The following is a 19322-nucleotide window of genomic DNA, read 5'->3' on the forward strand; positions in this document are numbered from 1 at the left end:
CGCTTGCGTCTGCTGCAGCATATTCGGTTGTGCTTGACTCATGCTCGAGAGTTGAGTGCAGCGACGTGCACTGTGACCGAAGACACCACACAGCTGACACTTCCCTTGATATCCTCTTGAAGTGTTGGAGTTCGAAGTTGGACCGAACTGTTGTTGTTGCTGCCATGTTTGTGGCCCACGGTATCCTCCGCGCTTGGAGTTGTGATTCCCTCTGTTATTGTGGTTGCTAGAGTTCCCACGATAGTTAGAGAAGTTGGCGGTGACCGGTACTGTGGAGATCACCGGAGTGGCAGCTTGTAGCTTTGTTTCGAAGTTGATCAACTTCTCATGAAGTTCAGTGAGAGACGGCGCCACATCTCTTCCTTCAATCTGATCCACAAGGTTCTTGTAGTCCTCAGGCAAACCAGCAAGGATCTGTTCAATCTGATCCTCATGATCACAAGGCTTTCCTAAGAGAGCAAGTTCATCAAAACGGGTGATGAAACCCTGGTAGTACTCGTTGATTGTTTTAGTTCCTTTTGTCCAGCTTTTAAGCTGCTGTTTGATCTGCTGAATATGACCTCTGCTTGGTTTAGCATAGGTAAGGTGGAGAGTGCTCCAGATCTGCGCCGAGGTTGTCGCGGTGGAGAGGATCGGCTGAATAGTGACTGAGATAGCACCCAAGATAGCGCTATAGATGAGCCTGTCTTGGCGTTTCCACAGAGTGTACGCAGGGTTGGTTGCAGCACCAGTCTCAGTTGTGATCATGGCGGGAGGTGGTGGAATAGATTCATCAATATGACTGGCTAGATCATATCCATCAAGGAGAGCATGAATCTGCCTACTCCACATCAAGAAATTGGAAGCTGTAAGCTTAGTAACATTCGCCATGTTGATATGCAGAATTGTGTTTGTGTTGTTGTTGTTGACAACGATAGCTTCAGTCGCAGGGAAAGAGTGAGTAGACATGGCGATGAAAAGAAAATTTGAAAAATGAAGAAGGCGGCTCAGAGTATTAGGTATAAAGGCTCTGATACCATATAGGTTGTAAGACTGAAAAGTATTATTAGATGTATACCGTAGAGTATATATACAAGAGTACAAGTAGGTTTAATGTACTATCTAGTAATTACAAAGAGATCCCTAGAGTATATACTTATTCCTCAATATATACTTGGTTGGATAAGAGGAAGAAATCTTAAAAATTGGGCAAACTTTAAGTTGCTAATTATAAAATAGGATCATACCAAATTTTAATTTGGAAATAGTGTCACTTTGGTTTTTAACCAACTGAAAAATCTCATATGTCCTTGGTAAAAAACTCATAATAACAGTTATGCCATTATCTTATTCAATTACCATATTTCCAAAACAAATAAAAATGACCCATTGGTTCAATCAATCAAAACCACTGCCGTATCTCCATCGTCGTAGATCGCTTCCATCTCTTCTCCTGTGAGCTCACTTCTCCTTCAAAACAAATCAGCTGAACTAGAGGTGACAACGAAGAACGTGCTGGTGAAGGTTTTAATTGCCGATGCGGTATGGTCGGTGTATGGAGAATCCGAGTTACCATCTTATGGCGTGAGTACAGAATCAATGGTGTTTTATCTCTGTGTTGGCTACTCCACCTCTGATCTCATGTAAGTGTAACAACGTTGGTAACTTGGGAAGTTTTTTTCTTTCAATAGGTCATGTCTTTTGTGATTTGAAACTCTGTGCAGGCTTTGGAATGTTGTAAAAGAGGTTTAATTTTTTTTTTCCCCCAACTTTTATTATATCTGTAACTTTTATGATACAGGCTGAGGGTGTCTACAATCAGAGGCTTCAGAATTTGGCTGTCACGCTTGACAAGGTGACTGCAATCTCTCTTCAGAGTTTTCTTCTTTACATTTCACTTTTCTGTGTGTTTGTTAAATGTTTTTTCCCAAACGAAGGTATCTTTGAAAAGTGTTAAATTTTTTTTTGTGTTTTGTTAAATGTTTTCCCCAAACGAAAGTAGTCTTTAAATATAAAATGTGTTATGTTGGGTCAGGCTGATAGGCGAAGTGAATCTTGGACTGATATATCCATATGTTTCTTGGGTTCAAGAATGCTTGGGAGTACAGTATTCCCATGGCTTATGAGCGAACAATCATGCATTCCTCTGGCTTGAAGATTGCTTAGTAGTCTACATATACGCAATACTTGGGACTTTGTTCTCTATAATATATAGCCTATGATTATCAGGTAACTTATTTACTAGCTTCATAAAAGCTTACTCAGTTTAAAAAATAGTCTCGTTGCCATTCATATTGAAGGCCTTCACCCTCACACATTATCTTGCAGGAAATAAGCACATTAGTAGTACTTTTCTGCTTATTTTTATGGCTTTGCTGGACTGGTACTGCCTCTGCCTAGAAAATTAAGGACCATGTAATAATGCTAATGTTCCCTGTTCATTTTTCGGAATCTTTCTTCTTTAGTGTAATGAATTTGTTAATTGTTTTAATTTATAGGTATGTACCGAATGAACTGCACTGACGGATACTGAGAGAGAATTCTTTTGATTTTTGAAATATTGTTTGTTTTTGGTTTTGTTCATGTCTTTTTTAGATCATCTTCTTTGGACTTTAGGAGTAAATATGAATGCAATTATTTTCACGTTTTAAAATATCAATCTGCATAATCTATTTGTATAATTGATCTCTTAAGTCTTAACGACTATGTCAACTCTTTGGTCTCTTAACGACTATGATTAGTCTCTTAACGACTAAACCAAACACTAAACCCTATATATACTTTACCATGTACCTCAAAAATTTGGTTCAGTACAAAACCACCGTTGAATCATTCTCTCCCTTAAGTTTATAAGAAGAGGGCTATATTAGTTTTTAAGTATAGAGTATAAGGTATGTAGTATAGTGTTAGAGTATAGGATATAAGATTTAGTGTTTGATTTATATTTTTGAGTTCATGATTTAGAGTTTAAGATTTGATGACTAAGATTTAGGGTTTATGGTTCTGGTTTGATGAGTAGACTATGGTGTAGGCAGCAGCGTTTTCAGAAATATTTTGAATAGGTATCCAAAAATATTATAATATTATATTATATAAAATATTTTTAAAAAGTTGCAGAAAAGTAGACAAAAATGCAAGAAAATCTAAATAAGATGGGATGCCACTATTATTTGTTAGTAAAATAGAAATTATGGTTGGGCAAAAAATTTGAATATGAAAAACCGAACCAAATTCGATAAAAAAAATAGAACCAAAATATCTAAACAATACTCAAAACACCAAAACTATTTAAAATATCTATCGATTATCTATCCAAATATTCAAGTCAAGCCATTTTATATGTTAAGTTTATATATTTTGACATATGTTATTAAATTATATGTAATATATTATTTAGATTTTGAGAAATTCAAAATATATGATGAATTTTAAAATTTTAAGAATAGTTTAAACGGATTATCTGAACCGAACTCGAATCAAAATTTATAAATATTTGAGTGGGGATAAAATCTTTAACCCCCAAAATCCAAATAGAATCGAAATGAACCCGAACGCTCACCCCTACAAAAAAACATTAAGTAAAGAAAATGACGCTCAAAAGGTCAAATAGAGTCTCGAACAATGGTTTATAGGGGATTAAAAACTGGGTTAAGCCATTTCAGCTAACAGAACAAGTACAATTTCTCCAAATTAAATCTTTAGATATAAATTTAACCAATATCATATGACAACCCTATGCATAATTTATTATTATTTTTTTGAATTATACAGAAGTATCCTGGCCCATAGAAGTGATCCAGACTAGTCACGTGTTGCCACCTGTCGGTCCTCTGTCCCTAAGCCGAAATGTTAATTTCTCAGTGGCCGGGATTCGAACCCAGGTGACTTGTAATCGTAAGGGTGACTTGTTGTAAACCGGACAATTTCATTTTAGCTTTATACAATTTAGCGACAAAAAGAGGGGTCACACATGCTCTTTGCCATCTATTAAATATTTAACAAAGCATCATACAAAGGTAAGCTATATAAAACCCAAACAACTAAACAAAATCCACAGCAACCCAACAAACCAACAAGGCCCACATAAAACACCTAACACATCAAAAAAACACAGCCCATAGAAGGCCCAACGAGCGGAAGAAAAACCGCTTCAGTTTCTCCGCCGAATCGAGATTTACGCCGGAGAGATTCATCGGAACCAACATAGCCACCAGAATACCTGCCGGGAACAGGGTTACTATCATCAAGCCATCATCTTCACAAGAATCACAACTTGCCTTTTATCTTTTGTGTTCCAAGTATCAGAGAGCATCAATCGACAGTTCGAGAGCTCATCCAATCCCGTACCCCACAAACACAAAAGAAGAAAGCATCACACAAATCCACATCACCATCTCGCGGAGAACTTCATCGACGATATCTTCTCCGCTACATCAAAACCAGAGTACCGAACCTTCGCCTTTAAACGGATACAAGACGAGAGGGCTATGGTTAAGAGCCGGCGGCGCAGAGCATAGAGAGCCTCCACCCCCAGAATCACTAAAGTCGGATGATTCAACCGAGGAGGTCGAAAACCACCGAAATCGAGGCCGGCTACACCATGTCGAGGAGACTACCGTGTACCAGAAACTATGATACAGATCAAGAAAGAAGAAGCTATGAGGAACCACCGCGAGTTCTCTTTCTCTCTCAACATTAAGAAAGAAGCGTTTCCTGTTTACCGGACACAAACGGAGAGATAACCAATCTTCATTTGACACTTGTTCTAAGATGTCTAGGCTACATTCAGCCTTCTCATCTTCCGGTTACAGAAGCTACTTCCGTCTTAACTCTAAGATGCCTACGCAAGACCCGGTGGCAAGGAGAGGAAGAGCCATTCTTAACCACAAAACACAACCACAGAATGATGCGAGTTTCCCTATTAAACCACTATTTGGATATATGCATAGACCGATTTATTAGCATTATTTTCCAGTTAGTTATAACAAACAAGTAAATTAATCTATGTTTAAGCTGTAATAACTTGAAAGCCACAATAATAGCTAACAATAGAGAAAGCAGGCACATGTGTAAAACAAAGAAAGATCATAAGATTGCAAAGGTTCCAAAAGGTGTCTCAAAAACTAGTTCGAAGAAGAAACATAAATCAAAACCGATCCTTGTGAAGCATATTCAATAAAGTAGTAACTAGCAACAATAGGCTTGCTCAACGCTTCTTTGACACACCAACAGTCTTTCCTCTGCGACCGGTGGTCTTGGTGTGTTGTCCACGAACACGGAGACCCCAGTAGTGTCTCAGACCACGATGGTTCCTGCACGTTGCAAAACCACCGTTACATAAATCATTCAATTCAAACACACGGTGGTAACAAGTTAATATGATGATTGGCATCAGTATGCGTTTACCTGATTTTCTTGAGACGTTCAAGGTCATCCCTGAGCTTCATGTCAAGGGCATTGGAGACGACTTGGGAGTACTTTCCGTCTTTGTAATCTTTCTGTCTGTTCAGGAACCAGTCTGGGATCTTGTACTGTTTTGGATTTGCGACAATTGTCATCAGGTTGTCGATTTCAGCTGCAGATAACTCACCAGCCCTGTACAATTATCAAGTAAGACAACAAATTTCCAAATAAAGCATGATTTGCAAAGTGGAATAAGCAACAAAACACACGACTCAAGACAAGCATACAATAACAAAACTGGATCTAGGAAAGATTGAAAAAAGGCTAAGCTGATTCTTTACATAAACATTTACTTCCAAATAAGACAACAAACTATTACTTATATCAATAGGACAAAACAAGAAACAGTATCGTCTAGACCTAGCACAGGAGAAAAATAAGACACCAGCATTCACAGAAAACCAAAACATTTGAAAAGAGCATTTGCATGACCAACAATAAACTGGTGAGTAAGAACTAATATGATTTACATGATCACAGTCAAGAGTAACTATTCTGTCTTTCAGACAGACAAGTGTAGAAGAGCAGAGAAGGCAACAGTCAGGTTTTGTTAAAGATAAAACCAGAAAACAAAGCTAAGCTTACATCCGCATTAGACAACAAACTAATACATTTATCAATCTAAATATTAAAAGAAACGGAACCACCTAGACCTTTGCACAGGAGAAAAAAATAAGCCGAAGACACCATTACTAACTATTTCAAAGAAGACAAGACAAAAAGCTCAAACCTTTTGTTCATGTCGACATCAGCCTTCTTGCAGACGATGTTAGCCAATCGCCTCCCAATACCTTTGATAGAGGTAAGGGCGAACATTATCTTCTGCTTACCATCAACATTTGTGTTCAGCACACGGAGAATATGCTGAAACTCCTCATTTGCGACCAAAGACTACACATCATTACAAAATCTCAATCAGAAAAACAACACTTTTCAAATGGTTATTACCATTGTGATTCCAGAAACTAACACAAACCTAAGAGCGAGTAGATTTTGAACAGGAGAGAAGAATATAAAAGCCGGGTTTCAATTGCAGATGGAGAAAATAACGTTTTATCAGAGCAAAATGGTTATTACCATTGTGATTTGCAGAGATGAGATACGCGAAAGCAGCAAGCCGTCTTCAAGCAGCGACGATCTCTGCAGACTTGAACACAAAACAAAAGAGGACTGCCAATGGTTTTTCAGCTCTTTATATAGATACCTCATTATTAGGGTTCTCGTAATACTGAGCCTTTCAAAGACCATTATACCCTTCATAAAATTAAGGACTTTTATATAAATATATTCAGTATACAAATTCTATTCATGGTCTGTACAATTTTTTTTTCCTCAGATGATTTATTAATGGGTCAAGGTTCAAATGGACCTAATCTAACAAACTATAAAATCGAAAGCCTAAGAAAAAAGCCATACTTTACAAACGACTATGGGCCGTCAGCCCAAAGAAAGAAAACGGTAGAAAAAAAGGAAACAAAGCTGGTGAAGAGCCACCTTCACACCAAGAAGTGTGACACGGAGACAAAGCCGGCCGTCCATCACCGAGAGAGAAGGTAAGAACACCGGAGGCAGAGCCGGCAAATCACCAAAGAAAGGTGCATCTCCAGAAACAGGAACCGGTCAATGAAATCCGAAGCCGGTTGAAAGATGCCGGATACAAACCGGTAATATAAACAAAAGCTTCGTCCCATCTCTATCTCCGTGAAATATCGAGGTGAGGGAACATAGAAGAGAGAGAAGCTTTTTTGTCTAAAATTTATAATATTTTAGTTTGCAAAAAGTATGCAATCTAAGTTTGGTGTATACTAGGATGTGGACCCCGGAGGAAAGTTAATATTAAGTTTTCAGTATTAATTTTCAATGGTTACATATTAAATGTTAAAAAAATAAAAATATATGAGTTTTTAAAAGAGAAAAAGACTAGGATAGCACCAAACCAAGTTTTTGTTCCCAAAGTAGCACTCAAGGCTCAAAGTCACAAAAATAGGTTTCATTAAAGAGGTAAATATACATTTATATCCCTTGGGTTAATTAATCCAAACCTTAGGGTTTAGAGTTAAGGGGGTGGGGTTTTGGAATTAGAGTTTAAAATTTTATAAAAAATAAATACTAAAATAGAAATAAAAAATTTTAAAAACAGTTTCAAAAAGTATTTTTAAATTATAAAAAGAAAATTTGAAAAAAAAATAAAAAAAAAAATTTCGAAAAAAAGTTTTCAAAAAAAAATTTATAAAAATTTAGAATCTGAAAAATATAATCTGAAACTATAAAAAAAAATTCCTTTTTTCATTTTTTTATTTTTGTTTTATTTATTTTTATATATTTTTGTTTGTTTATTTAATTTTAAACCAAAGGTATTAGGGATATTTTACCCTTTAATGAATGTCATTTTTGTGACTTTCTCCTTCTAGTGCTATTTTTGTGACATAAACTTCAAAATGTGCTATTATTGACAATTGCCATTTTTAAAATATATATAACTATTGTTAAAACAAAAACATTAAAGATGAAAATTAGATTATTTGAACTTTATTATAAATATAAGATATTGAAAACCCTAATGCCAAAGTGATGCAACCCTTCAAAATAATTAAATGTTTAAAACAAAAATGATGATGTATAAATGCTTTTAAAGATATATACAAATGATATAGTTAAAAATAAAAGCATTGAAGATGAAAATAAGATTATTATAATTTTATTATAAATAAAAGATATTAAAAACACTTATGCCAAAGTGATGCGATCCTTCAGAATTATTAGGTAAACTAATCAAAATTAAAATCAATATTATTTTTAAAATGATTATAAATTAAATGTTGAAAACAAAAAGTTTTATATATTTGTTAACTTATTCAATTTTCTATCATGAAATGGTTCAGTGAAAATATACAGTGATTAATTTTCTTATAAGAAATAACTCTTTAATGAATAAACATTTTTTTTTAATTGATCAAATATTTTAAAAGTTTTTTATTATGAAATGGTTTGATGGTTAAGCTTCTGAAATATACAATTCTCGATTATGAAAAATATTCAATAAAATGGTTAATATTAAATTTCAGAAAAGAAATATTCTTTAAGGAACACGTTTTTTGTTTAATTGAAACTATGATTTCATACTCATGTTCATAAATGAAATTAAAGCCGATAGATTAGAGATTATGAGCAAACTCAACCATTAGATTGATTTTTTCTATAAACAATTGATGACATCTGCAAAAATAAAAAAGAACTCGGAGATAAATTCAGAAGTAATTGGAGAGCAATTTTATGAACGTTTTAGGGATTTATGTTTTAAATATGTTTGTGAAGTAATAATGGAGAACTAAAGAAACCAATTTGTTACAGGTTTCTGTTTTAAAAACGTTCTTTTTTTTTGAACAAAACATAACTTATATTAAAAGCCCAACACCCAACTATGGTGTGGACGAAAAGGTAGTATTACAAAGAGCAGCCTTAGCAAGCTGGTCTGCAGGAGAATTGAAACGTCTCTAAATAAACTTAAATGAAACAGCAGCGAAATTAAAAGATAGAAAGTCGATATCCTGGATGATTCCGAAGAATTCAGCTGGAGGAGGTCTCGAGGTGATTGCTACTAGGAGCGATCTGCAATCTGTGTTGAAACAGATGCTATTGTAGCCACGTGATAGGGCTTTGTTGATTGTCCAGCGTAGTGCTAGAGCTTCGGCGGTAAGAGGTGATGAGACATGTCGTTCCACGCACGATTCCTGGTGTATGATCTGTCCTTCCTTGTTAAAGAAGATACATCCATAAGCTGCAGTATTAGTTTCTTTATTCCAAGCAACATCAGAGAAGCCAAGAGTTAGAACATCCTGATCGGGTATGTTCAACATCTTGTGTCGTGGTTCTGGTGGTGGTGAGGTAACACTTTGTGCTGAGTTCCATTCTCGGGCATTCGAGATAGCCTTAGAAACTGACTCCTCATGTGATATCTTCCTATCCTCAAAAATCAGTTTGTTTCTAGCTGTCCATAAGCTCCAGCAGACCCATGGGAATATATATGATAAAATTCTCAGGGGAGGGAGGCAGACTGAGCTTTTGCAGTGTTTCAATGCATCAGAGAATGCTGTAATGTCCGTAAAGTTGTCAGGGTCGAAGTGCAGTGAGAACAGAGAGGATGCCCACACTTTCTTGGCGTAGTCGCAGTGGAGGAATAGATGAAGAACTGTCTCTAGCATATCACAACGTGGACACGCGGTGTTATGGAGCATACCTCGGAGTTGCGAGTTAGCTCCTACCGGTAGTGCTCCTTGTGTGATTTTCCATAGGAAGACCTGTAGTTTTGGCGATACCCGTCCAGTCCAAAGCAGAGCTTTCCAGTTGATCCTAGACTGGGGAGTGTGTCTCTGGTTCTCTAGTTTTGCTGCAGCAAAATACCCAGAACGCGTGGAGTAGATTCCACTCCGAGCACCTAACCATACAACCCCGTCGTTGCCTCCAGTTTTGCTTGGCTTCAGTAATCTAATCTCCGCAAGGTGATGTGGTAAGATCTGTTCTATCAGTTGTATCTTCCACTCCTTAGAATCCCGAGTTAGAAGATCCGCCACCCTCAAATCTTGAAATGCTTCAGGGGCTGGACCTACTGGTGCGCGGGCCATGTCAGTACTAAGCCATCGGTCCTTCCATACTCTAGTATCTTCACCATCACCGATCACTGCCTCGAGCTTTTCACAGAGGAGGTCTCTTCCGGCTAAGATACCTCTCCAGCCATGTGAGCAAGCACAAAGTAAGGAGACTCGTAAGAAGGAAGCTTTTTGACAGTATTTCCCTGTCAATACGCGAGATAGTAGCCCGTTGGGGATGGTAATGATGTGCCATGCTTGCTTTGCTAGCAGAGCAGTATTGAAGGGTTGTATGCTTGCTTTGCTAACCATACAACCCGTCGTTGCCTTCTGTTTTGCTTGGCTTCAGTAATCTAATCTCCGCAAGGTGATGTGGTAAGATATGTTCTATCAGTTGTATCTTCCACTCCTTAGAATCCCGAGTTAGAAGATCCGCCACCCTCAAATCTTGAAATGCTTCAGGGGCTGGACCTACTGGTGCGCGGGCCATGTCAGTACTAAGCCATCGGTCCTTCCATACTCTAGTATCTTCACCATCACCGATCACTGCCTCGAGCTTTTCACAGAGGAGGTCTCTTGCGGCTAAGATACCTCTCCAGCCATGTGAGCAAGCACAAAGCACAAAGTAAGGAGACTCGTAAGAAGGAAGCTTTTTGACAGTATTTCCCTGTCAATACGCGAGATAGTAGCCCGTTGGGGATGGTAATGATGTGCCATGCTTGCTTTGCTAGCAGAGCAGTATTGAAGAGTTGAATATCCCTAATACCAAGCCCCCCCCCCCCCCCCATGTCCTTTGGCTTAGTGATTTTGTTCCAAGAAACCCAACATATCTTTTTCGTGTCCGCACAAGAATCCAACCAGAATCTCGTGAGAGCTGATTGGATCCTTTTACAAAGGCTGATAGGAAGCTGGAAGCAAGTCATGGCATAACTCGGAATGGCTGAGAGAACTGATTTGAGCATCACCAACTTTCCTGCACTAGATAGGTGTCTTGACGACCAACTGTTTGCCCGTTGTCGTATCCGATCGACTATGCTTGTGAACAAGTCCTTTTTCTTGCGTCCGAAGTGTTCTGGCAGACCTAGATATTTTCCTATTCCACCTTCTTTTTCGATCCCGAGGTAAGATTGGACACGTAGCCGTGTCTCCTACGGGGTTTTTGAAGAGAAGGATATTGAGGATTTAGTCGGGTTTATCATCTGTCCAGAAACGGTCTCATACAAGCCTAGTATATTCTTTAGCGCTGCACAGCTCTTCATGTCCGTCTTAAGGAAAAACATCGTATCATCCGCAAAGAGGAGATGATTGATGCATGGAGCTGCTCTGGCCACTCTTAGACCCACCATATGTCCGCTAATATGAGCTTTACGGCATAGTCCGGAGAGAACTTCCCGACATAAGATGAAAATGTAAGGGGATAAGGGGTCACCCTGTCGGATACCACGGGAAGGAGTGACTCTGCCATGGACTGTGTCATCTATAAGAAATGAGTAGGAGACTGTCGAGATGCAGCTCATGATCCAGTCTACCCATGTCTCGTTATATCCAAGCTGTTCGAGGCGGTCGTAGGCTTTGCTCATGTCTGTTTTGACTGCCATTGAACAATTAACCTTTGCTTCCGACGTTTTCAGATTGTGAAGAAGCTCGTGTGTAATCAAGACATTGTCGGAGATTGCTCGTCCTTTGATAAAGGCTGATTGTGTCTCGCCAATAAGGCTTTGAAGTACTGGTTTCAGCCGGAGTGAAAGGATCATCGAGATTATCTTGTACATCACATTGCATAATGCAATCGGCCTGTAATCAGAGACCAGTTTAGCGCCGGTGATTTTGGGGATGAGTCGAACATAGGTCTGGTTGGTTGAATCCCTCATGGTTCCTGAGCTGGAAAAATCTTGGATTTCCTTACATATCCCAGGTCCGATCACGTCCCAATTTGACTGAAAAAAACATGCTGAGAAGCCATCCGGTCCGGGTGCTTTGTCCGGGTGAATCGAAAAGAGAGCGGTGCGTATTTCAGCAGTGGATGGTATCGTGATCAACTCTTCATTCATCTAGAGGGTGATGGTGGGGAATATTGCTTTATTGATAATGGCAGAGACTTCTTCCCCACTTGAAGTTTGGTTCCCTGCTGTGAATAAGTGATCGTAATACTCTGCAATTTTCGCTGCTATATGCTCCTGCTCGAAAACAGCATTGCCGTCTGTGTCTTCAATCACCGAGATTCGATTACGAGCCTTTTTATCTTTGCTACGGCATGGAAGAAGCCTGATTTCTTGTCTCCAGAGGCAAGCCACAATATCCTACTTCTTTGCCGCCAAAACTCTTCTTCACTTTTATAAGCTGCTAAGAGTTCCCTGTTCAGTTTCGCAATCAAAGCTTCGTCCCCAGTGGGACTTGACAGATTTGTATCCAAGTCTCTCTTCAGTGTGTCGATTGCCGCCTAACTGTTTTGATGTTTCTCTCTACTCCACTTCACTATTGCTTTACAGATTTCCGCTAGCCGTTGTTCTGAGTGAAGATGTTCTGAATCTTGCCAGATACGGGTTATGATTTCTTTGACCTCTGCATTGTCCCTAAGTCTTCAATCGTATCGGAAGATTCTGTTGCTTTTTGCCTTAGCAGAATCGAAGATAGATAGCAGTGGTCAATGGTCTGATCTGTTCAGGTCCAGGTAGTGGCTACGAGCTGTTGGGAAGAGGTCTGACCATTGACTGTTAACAAGAGCTCTATCCAGGCGGCAGTCGACTAGATGTGTGCCTCTCCTTCCTCTCCAAGACAAGAAATTTCCTGAATGTTTCAAGTCGAACAGATCTCATTGGGCCAGGAGGTCTCGGAATGCACCAAAGAAGCCTTATGCTCTTAAAGGCCCCCCTTGTTTCTCACTGTTATCGATGATTTCATTAAAGTCGCCAATAAGAAACCATGGTGCATTTCTGTTTGTTGCAATTGAATGGAGTTGATCCCATACTAAATATCCCCATAGATAAAGGACCCGTAGAAAGAAATTCCTTTATGTAAGATTTCAGAATCGATTAAATTAGGATTTGAAACTAAGATATTGAGATTAACATCAGCTTTCCAGAAGAGTGCCAATCCGCCGCTGTTTGCTCTCTCTGGGGGAACAAGGTGATGATTGTAGTTACTCAGAAACTCCAGCTGTTGTAGTACAAAAGTATCCGCATTTTTTGTTCCCATGAGAAAGATGATATCAGGTGAGACTTGTTTGTGAATCTCCCTGATTCGCTGGACTGTCATGGGATTCCCCAGTCCACAACAGTTCCAGCTGAATGTTGCTAAGGTAGACGGGGAGGCTCCTCGGGAAAATCCAGTCGAGGACGCTTGCTTGTTGGAATTATTTTTGCCTGAGGTTGTGCTGTTTGAGATTATGTGCTGGGGTTTGAAGCTTGTTGCCCCTGGTTGTTTGTGCGGGAGTTACTAGGAGATGCCATTCCTTTAACCATATTACGTTTCCTCGATGAAGATCCCACAAAGAATTTTGGGCTGATTTTAATATCCCGAGTTTTCGCTGGTCGGCTTCTCTTCCTAGTGTTCTGACTTTGAGCTGTGCTGGGTCTTGATGTGCTCTTCATCGTCGTTAACTGAGCTTGTGGGATGAAGAGTGGTACCAGAAGTGGGAGATTAAGTGCCATCGATGAAGCCTTGATGATTCCAGCCACAGTTTCTTCAACTGACCCGTCTAACTCACTTTGTAGTACCCGTTTGATGACTAGCATCCATCTGCCAAACTGGTACAGTCGGTTCTTGAGTACTGTTTGGAGATCTGCTTCCTCCTGGAAGCGGAACTGGAAGATATTGTTCCCTTCGTCTGAGCCTTCCGTTTTGCCCACCATGTTCCATTTCTTTGGAAGAAAGGAGATGACCGCTGTCATTCTTTGCTCCTTTGGGTTCGTGAGGCGGCCCACAAGTGTTAAGAGATTTTCTTTGATGAGATCTGAGGGTCGAAGTCAGGTGTTCTGATTCGGATGCGTGGTTTCTCTGGCGCCCTGACAGCCAGTCCTTTACCTTTTTCTTCAGAAGTAAAACACTTCATAGTGACCAGTGCTTGTGTAGCTTGTGGAGAGGAAATAATGTTACTGGTGAGGCGTTAAGTAACTCGTAGATGGTTGTTTCTCTGCTCCTTGGAAGTCGAAAGTAGAGCAGAAGCCTTGGAGGAGAAGCTTTCCCAGAGGAGTAACCATCGACTCTAGGTTCTTGTTTAACGAGAAGTGTTTGACTTTGGTATTATGGGGAGGAGAGAGTAAGACTGAGTGTTGATATCGGTGAGCATGGCGGTTCACCGACCGGAACCGGGGAGAAAGTCGTGGAAGTGCGCCAGTCGAGGTGGTTTGAGATTTGAAATTTTTTCTAAAACGGGAAGGGGAGACAAGGTTGGTAAGGTGTTCAGAAGGGATGCAGAAAGTCAAACATCACGAAAACGGAAATAACCGATGGTTCGAAAGGAAACCAGGGGCCACAACCGAGGAGCTCAGAACCTCTCTTGGGAGACGGGCCTGGGAGAGAATTCTAGAGAGAATGTTACATGCTTGATGTCATTTCTAAATTTTTAAAAACGTTCAATATATAAGATTCTGAAAGGTACAAGTTTTTGTTTTAACAATGTTCACTATATAAGTTTTTGAAGAGGTAGGTACCTTGCTACTCCAAAAGGTATGTGTTTCTTTAGAAGGAAACTTTACAAGTAAACTAATATTCCTTAAATCATAACACTGAAAATCACACCTCATTTTTTAATTTAACAAATAAAAATAATTATGAAAGGGTATGTATGTTAATCTTAACAAAAATAAATGATTTATGAAAAGGTACATCTTCTCTATTAAAAGAAAAGTACCATTTTTATCTACCATAAAAAAGTCATACTAACCTTATTAGGTCTATTTCATTAATTACATTTATTTAATTATTTACATTAGTCTATTAAATATATAAAGATATTAATAATAAATTAATTTTAACTGTAAATTTAAATTTTATTTTTAGTTATAACAAAATGTTCAGAAAAAATCTAACAAAATCTTTCTAAAATTTTTAAATATTTTATTTAAATTAATTCCATTGATTAATTTCGTAATTAATAAAATATACTATTATACATTGATTTACATAAGATTTTAATATAAAACAAAATAAAATAAAAGTGTATCCTATTTTTCAAATTTTATAATTATATTCTATATCTTCTTTATTAAGAGAAATACCATAAAAATTCATACTAGGTCTATTTCATCAATTACATCTATTTGATTATTTAAGTTAATCTATTTAATATATAACATTTCTAAAAAATCTTAAAAATTATAAAGATATTAATAAATAAACTTTAACTTTAACTGTAAATTTAAATTTTATTTTTACTTATAAGAAAATATGTTAAAAAAATCTAACAAAATCTTAATAAAATTTAATTTTTTTTAAATTAATGCAGCGATTGATTACATAATTAATAATATATTATTGCTATAATATATTTACTTATAAAATCCCACAATATACTAAAATAAATAACATAGAAATATAAATTATGCTAAGAAAATATCAGTTATAGTATAACTAAATAAAATTTTAAAGTGTATTGTATTCAGTCTGTAAAAATTAGAAAAAATGAAGGAGATCCTCAATTTGTTTATTTCATACTATGAATTTATTTTACCAAACTCGAAAATATATTAATATATTATAACAATTAATAATAAAGTTAAATGTATAAAACAAATCATTATATATTAATAATATCGGATAAGAAATATAACCCGTGACATTATAGATTTACATAATATTTAACATTAAATGTAAATTATATTTTTGAAAGTTTTGCGATGGTATGTGTTATATATTTATAAATGAAAATCTACCCGTACGGATGTGCGGGTGAAAAATCTAGTTTGTTAATCTAAATGGGATGTATTGTTTGGAAAAATAGAATATTCAAAGAAGAGTTGCCAATTTGTATTGTTTGGGTAATGTAAACATTCTTAGGAAGAGTGTATTATATCCCCTTAGTTTATATTAAAAAAAATTGACCGTTGGTGATACTGTTATATCGACATGTATATATTTTTTTTTAAAGGTGCCATTGTTATATGTGGGAACGCGTTGGTTCGGGATGACAAAAGAACTCGCTTGCGTTAATAAATGATGGTGTTAGTGTGAAATAGAAAGTGAATTAGTATTTTATTGTATTTAATAGATAGCTTTATATAATCTATTATATAATAGGAGAGTTTCTCTCCTCCCGATGCGACACGTCAGCGGTTTGTGGGTCCCACTTTTTTAAAAGTGTGAAAAAGTGTCAAATATGTGATTCGAACCCAGGTTATTGAGATATAAACACCCACAACTATACCACTACACTAAAGGATACTTTGTACAATGATGGCCGAAACTAATATATATTATGAAGGTCGGAAATTAATATAACATTGTGGACCCCATCTTTTTTTTTTTTTAAATTGATGGGTAACGAATGGACTTCGACAAAAAGTGGGCTTTGGGCTTATTGATTTTCTGTTTATTAGGCTTTGTATCTGTCCAAAGTGGTGATACAGACAAAGCTAAGAAGATTAGGGAAGCCGCCATCTTCACCATCTCCTTCGTCGCTTGCGATTCTCCTTCCGGCAATCAGCTATTATGGTCGATCTTTAAGGCTCTATGCACGTTTTATGCCTAACAAACGCTTAGTTTCTCCTCTAACGCCTTCAGAGCTCTCATATATATAGAATCCCTCGAGGTAAAAGCTCCATCTTGTCTCAAACTTTTCTTTCTCAGTTTTCCGATCGCTTTACTTTCTCACATCCGTCGCAAAAATGACTTATCCAGATGCTCCAGCCGCTTCAGCCGCCATTGCCGCCGTTCTCTACTCCACCTTCAACTCTCTCCGCCTTGGAAGGTCCACTCAGTCCATTGTTGGTCGGCTCATCCGATTCTAGGATTCCAGTAACATTAACAAGAATGGAGAGTTTATGGACATCACCATTCTCCTCCTTGATGAACTGGTGATGATTGTTTCTAACTTATTTTTTATCACTTTATCTCTGCTTTGCTTATTCTTTGTTCATATATGAAACGTGTCTTCATGTTTTTGTTTTGGTTTTGTCTATGGGTTTTTTTATGAACAAATAATGATTTTTCTCTGTTTTTCTTACAGGATTCTGTGATCCACAGTTTCATCCCTGCAATCTCCAAACAAAACAGGAAAACTGAATGAATTATGTTTTTAGCAACCGAATCTAAAAGAAATAAAAGACATCTTACTTAACAAATTAAAACCTTTTATTTTGCAGATTCCGACGACGACGAAGCACCCGAGGACCAACGACAATGGAATGCGGACGAAGCCTAACTGATGTAAGTAAACTTCTCTTCAATAATGCATCACACTATTATCGCTCCCCAATCTCACAAACTTAAGCTCTAATCATGTCAGGGATCCCACAGGTGATGCTGTCCCGACGACGGAGAAAAAAAGAAGAAAGATAACCTAACGTTTTTTTTATTTTTAGTTTTTAAGTTCAAATCATGTTTTAGACATAGAGCCCAACATAACTTGAGCCCAAAAATTTTAAACCCACAATTACTTTTCATAATGTAAAAACGTCAATCTTCGTTTATGTTTTGTTAAACTATTTTAATCTTTATGTTTTGTTAAACTATTTCACACAGGGGGCAGATCTCCTTAGAAGGAGAGCCACTCGCCACGATGCTTCCAGTTTCACCATTCTTGAAACTCTTATGAACCACAAAGCCAATATAAGAGCTCTGTTTCAATCCAACGGCTGGATTTTGTCACAGACCACCGCTAAGCCTGAAGAGGGAAGAGAAGTGGAGTGCTGCGTTTTGGAAGATGGTTACTTGGAGTTTACAAGATGAAGATGGAACCCGTGACGAAGAAGACGAGGAGAAGTGTTACTTTGAATATCCTAACGTTAAGGATGTAGACAATGTGTGATCTTAGCGATGAAAATTAGTGTAGCTTTAATATATGCTACTACGGTCCTTGAGCTCCCTAACAAGTACTAGCAAACAATGTGTATTTTGAAAAAATAAAATAATTTTGTAATGCAAGTAGTTTGAAATTTTGAGTATGTATTCAAACAACGGATATATACAGAGTTGATAACTTGATATGGACCCCCAAATAAGTTGGTGCTGCGCTGTCACAATATCTGTCTTTTTAATTTTCATATACCTGACGTAAGCTTCTTCATCTTCTTCTCTTTCCCTTTCCGTTGTTCCACGCTCTCTGTTTCATGTTTATGCCTTTTTCACATTCTCTATGTTTTACCTTAATTATACTTTTTGAAATTTTCTTCCGTTTTGGGAGATGTCTCTAACTTGAGTTAATCGTCAAAAGCTAGGATCAATTTTGTTGTCTTATTTCCGATAAATTTTATTCTTTAATTTGCACAAATATTAAACAATACCAACATCCCGTAAATCATACCGCCCCACCGATATCCAAAGTAACCAGCCCCGCGCTTGCGCGGGGTCTCAGCACCTAGTTATAATAAAGACAACATATATATATGGGAGATGGTGGAACGTGAGGGAAAGAGTGGAATTGTGTTTCTTGATTATTATTGTTCATGTTCATATTCGAAAGTATAAAAGGGAGATGGAGTATTTATACTACACAAAAATCAAGACACAAATAATATTTTTTTAGTGAAATGACATATGTACAAGTGACAAGGATAACTGACTTTCCAGGTGTTAAAAGCTGGATAATCATTATCTTCAACACTTCCCTTTGATTATCCAACTTGTATTACAGACAGTCTCGTTAAAAACTTAGTCATGAAAAAATTTGATGGGATAAAAGCCATGATAAGGGAAAAAGAGTACTGTGACGTAATCTTCCCCTGAGAATAGTGGACATAGACTTATCTTCACAGGTCATGCAAACGTCGCATTCCGATACCGTGAATGTGTTTTTGGAACGTTGTAATCGGAAGAGCTTTTGTGAACAAGTTAGCCGGATTGTCGCATGACCGTATATATTTAATGTCCACTTTTTTATTTTTCTCGAGCTCCCGTATGTATGAGAAAATTGTTTTGTTCTGTCGCTCTTGATATAGCCTTCTTTAAGTTGAGCGACACAAGCCGAATTATCTTCAAATATTTTCGTCGGTTCTTTCTCGTTGACTATTCCGCTTGATTCTTGTATGTGGTGACTCATTGACCGAAGCCATACACATTCTCGACATGCTTCGTGAAGCGCAATAGTCTCTGCATGATTCGAAGATGTCGCAACCAGAGTTTGTTTCTGGGACCGCC

At 37.5% G+C, this 19322-nt stretch overlaps 2 protein-coding genes, 1 long non-coding RNA gene and 1 other non-coding gene across 4 annotated transcripts; 1 reads left to right on the forward strand and 3 right to left on the reverse strand.

Moving 5' to 3' along the window:
- Positions 1-305: 305 nt before the first annotated feature.
- On the reverse strand, positions 306-444 carry LOC125578813. The gene has a single exon (XR_007316896.1). It is a non-coding gene; the product is annotated as a small nucleolar RNA Z247 (small nucleolar RNA).
- Positions 445-5049: 4605 nt separating this feature from the next.
- LOC106360957 (40S ribosomal protein S18) lies at positions 5050-6634 on the reverse strand. The gene is made up of 4 exons (XM_048740865.1): positions 6520-6634; positions 6173-6333; positions 5386-5574; positions 5050-5291 (listed from the first exon to the last, which is right to left on the reverse strand). Exons 1-4 carry the CDS (start codon positions 6520-6522, stop codon positions 5186-5188), a joined length of 459 nt encoding a protein of 152 aa, XP_048596822.1. The 5' UTR covers positions 6523-6634; the 3' UTR covers positions 5050-5185.
- Positions 6635-8936: 2302 nt separating this feature from the next.
- LOC106358899 lies at positions 8937-12079 on the reverse strand. Its single transcript, XM_048740413.1, has 3 exons — positions 11240-12079; positions 10338-10695; positions 8937-10234 (listed from the first exon to the last, which is right to left on the reverse strand). The coding sequence occupies exons 1-3, from the start codon at positions 12077-12079 to the stop codon at positions 8937-8939; spliced, it is 2496 nt and encodes an 831-aa protein (XP_048596370.1).
- A 4839-nt stretch (positions 12080-16918) lies between these two features.
- On the forward strand, positions 16919-18110 carry LOC125578353. Its single transcript, XR_007316451.1, has 2 exons — positions 16919-17041; positions 17194-18110. It is a non-coding gene; the product is annotated as an uncharacterized LOC125578353 (long non-coding RNA).
- The last annotated feature ends 1212 nt before the right edge of the window (positions 18111-19322 follow it).

Source organism: Brassica napus, chromosome A9 (assembly GCF_020379485.1).
Source record: "Brassica napus cultivar Da-Ae chromosome A9, Da-Ae, whole genome shotgun sequence".
Taxonomy (NCBI): domain Eukaryota; kingdom Viridiplantae; phylum Streptophyta; class Magnoliopsida; order Brassicales; family Brassicaceae; genus Brassica; species Brassica napus.

Bases quoted from the DNA above. Each gene is read 5' to 3' on its own strand.
- LOC106360957 (XM_048740865.1), bottom strand. The intron at 5,575-6,172 runs GTTTGAGCTTTT...ATAATTGTACAG, and splicing joins GATGTCGACATGAACAAAAG to GGCTGGTGAGTTATCTGCAG. The intron at 5,292-5,385 runs GTAAACGCATAC...TGCAACGTGCAG, and splicing joins GAACGTCTCAAGAAAATCAG to GAACCATCGTGGTCTGAGAC.
- LOC106358899 (XM_048740413.1), bottom strand. From the start codon at position 12,079: ATGAATGAAGAGTTGATCACGATACCATCCACTGCTGAAATACGCACC. The intron at 10,696-11,239 runs GTTTCTGGACAG...GCGTATTGACAG, and splicing joins TACTAGGCTTGTATGAGACC to GGAAATACTGTCAAAAAGCT. The intron at 10,235-10,337 runs GTTAGCAAAGCA...GCGTATTGACAG, and splicing joins AGGCAACGACGGGTTGTATG to GGAAATACTGTCAAAAAGCT.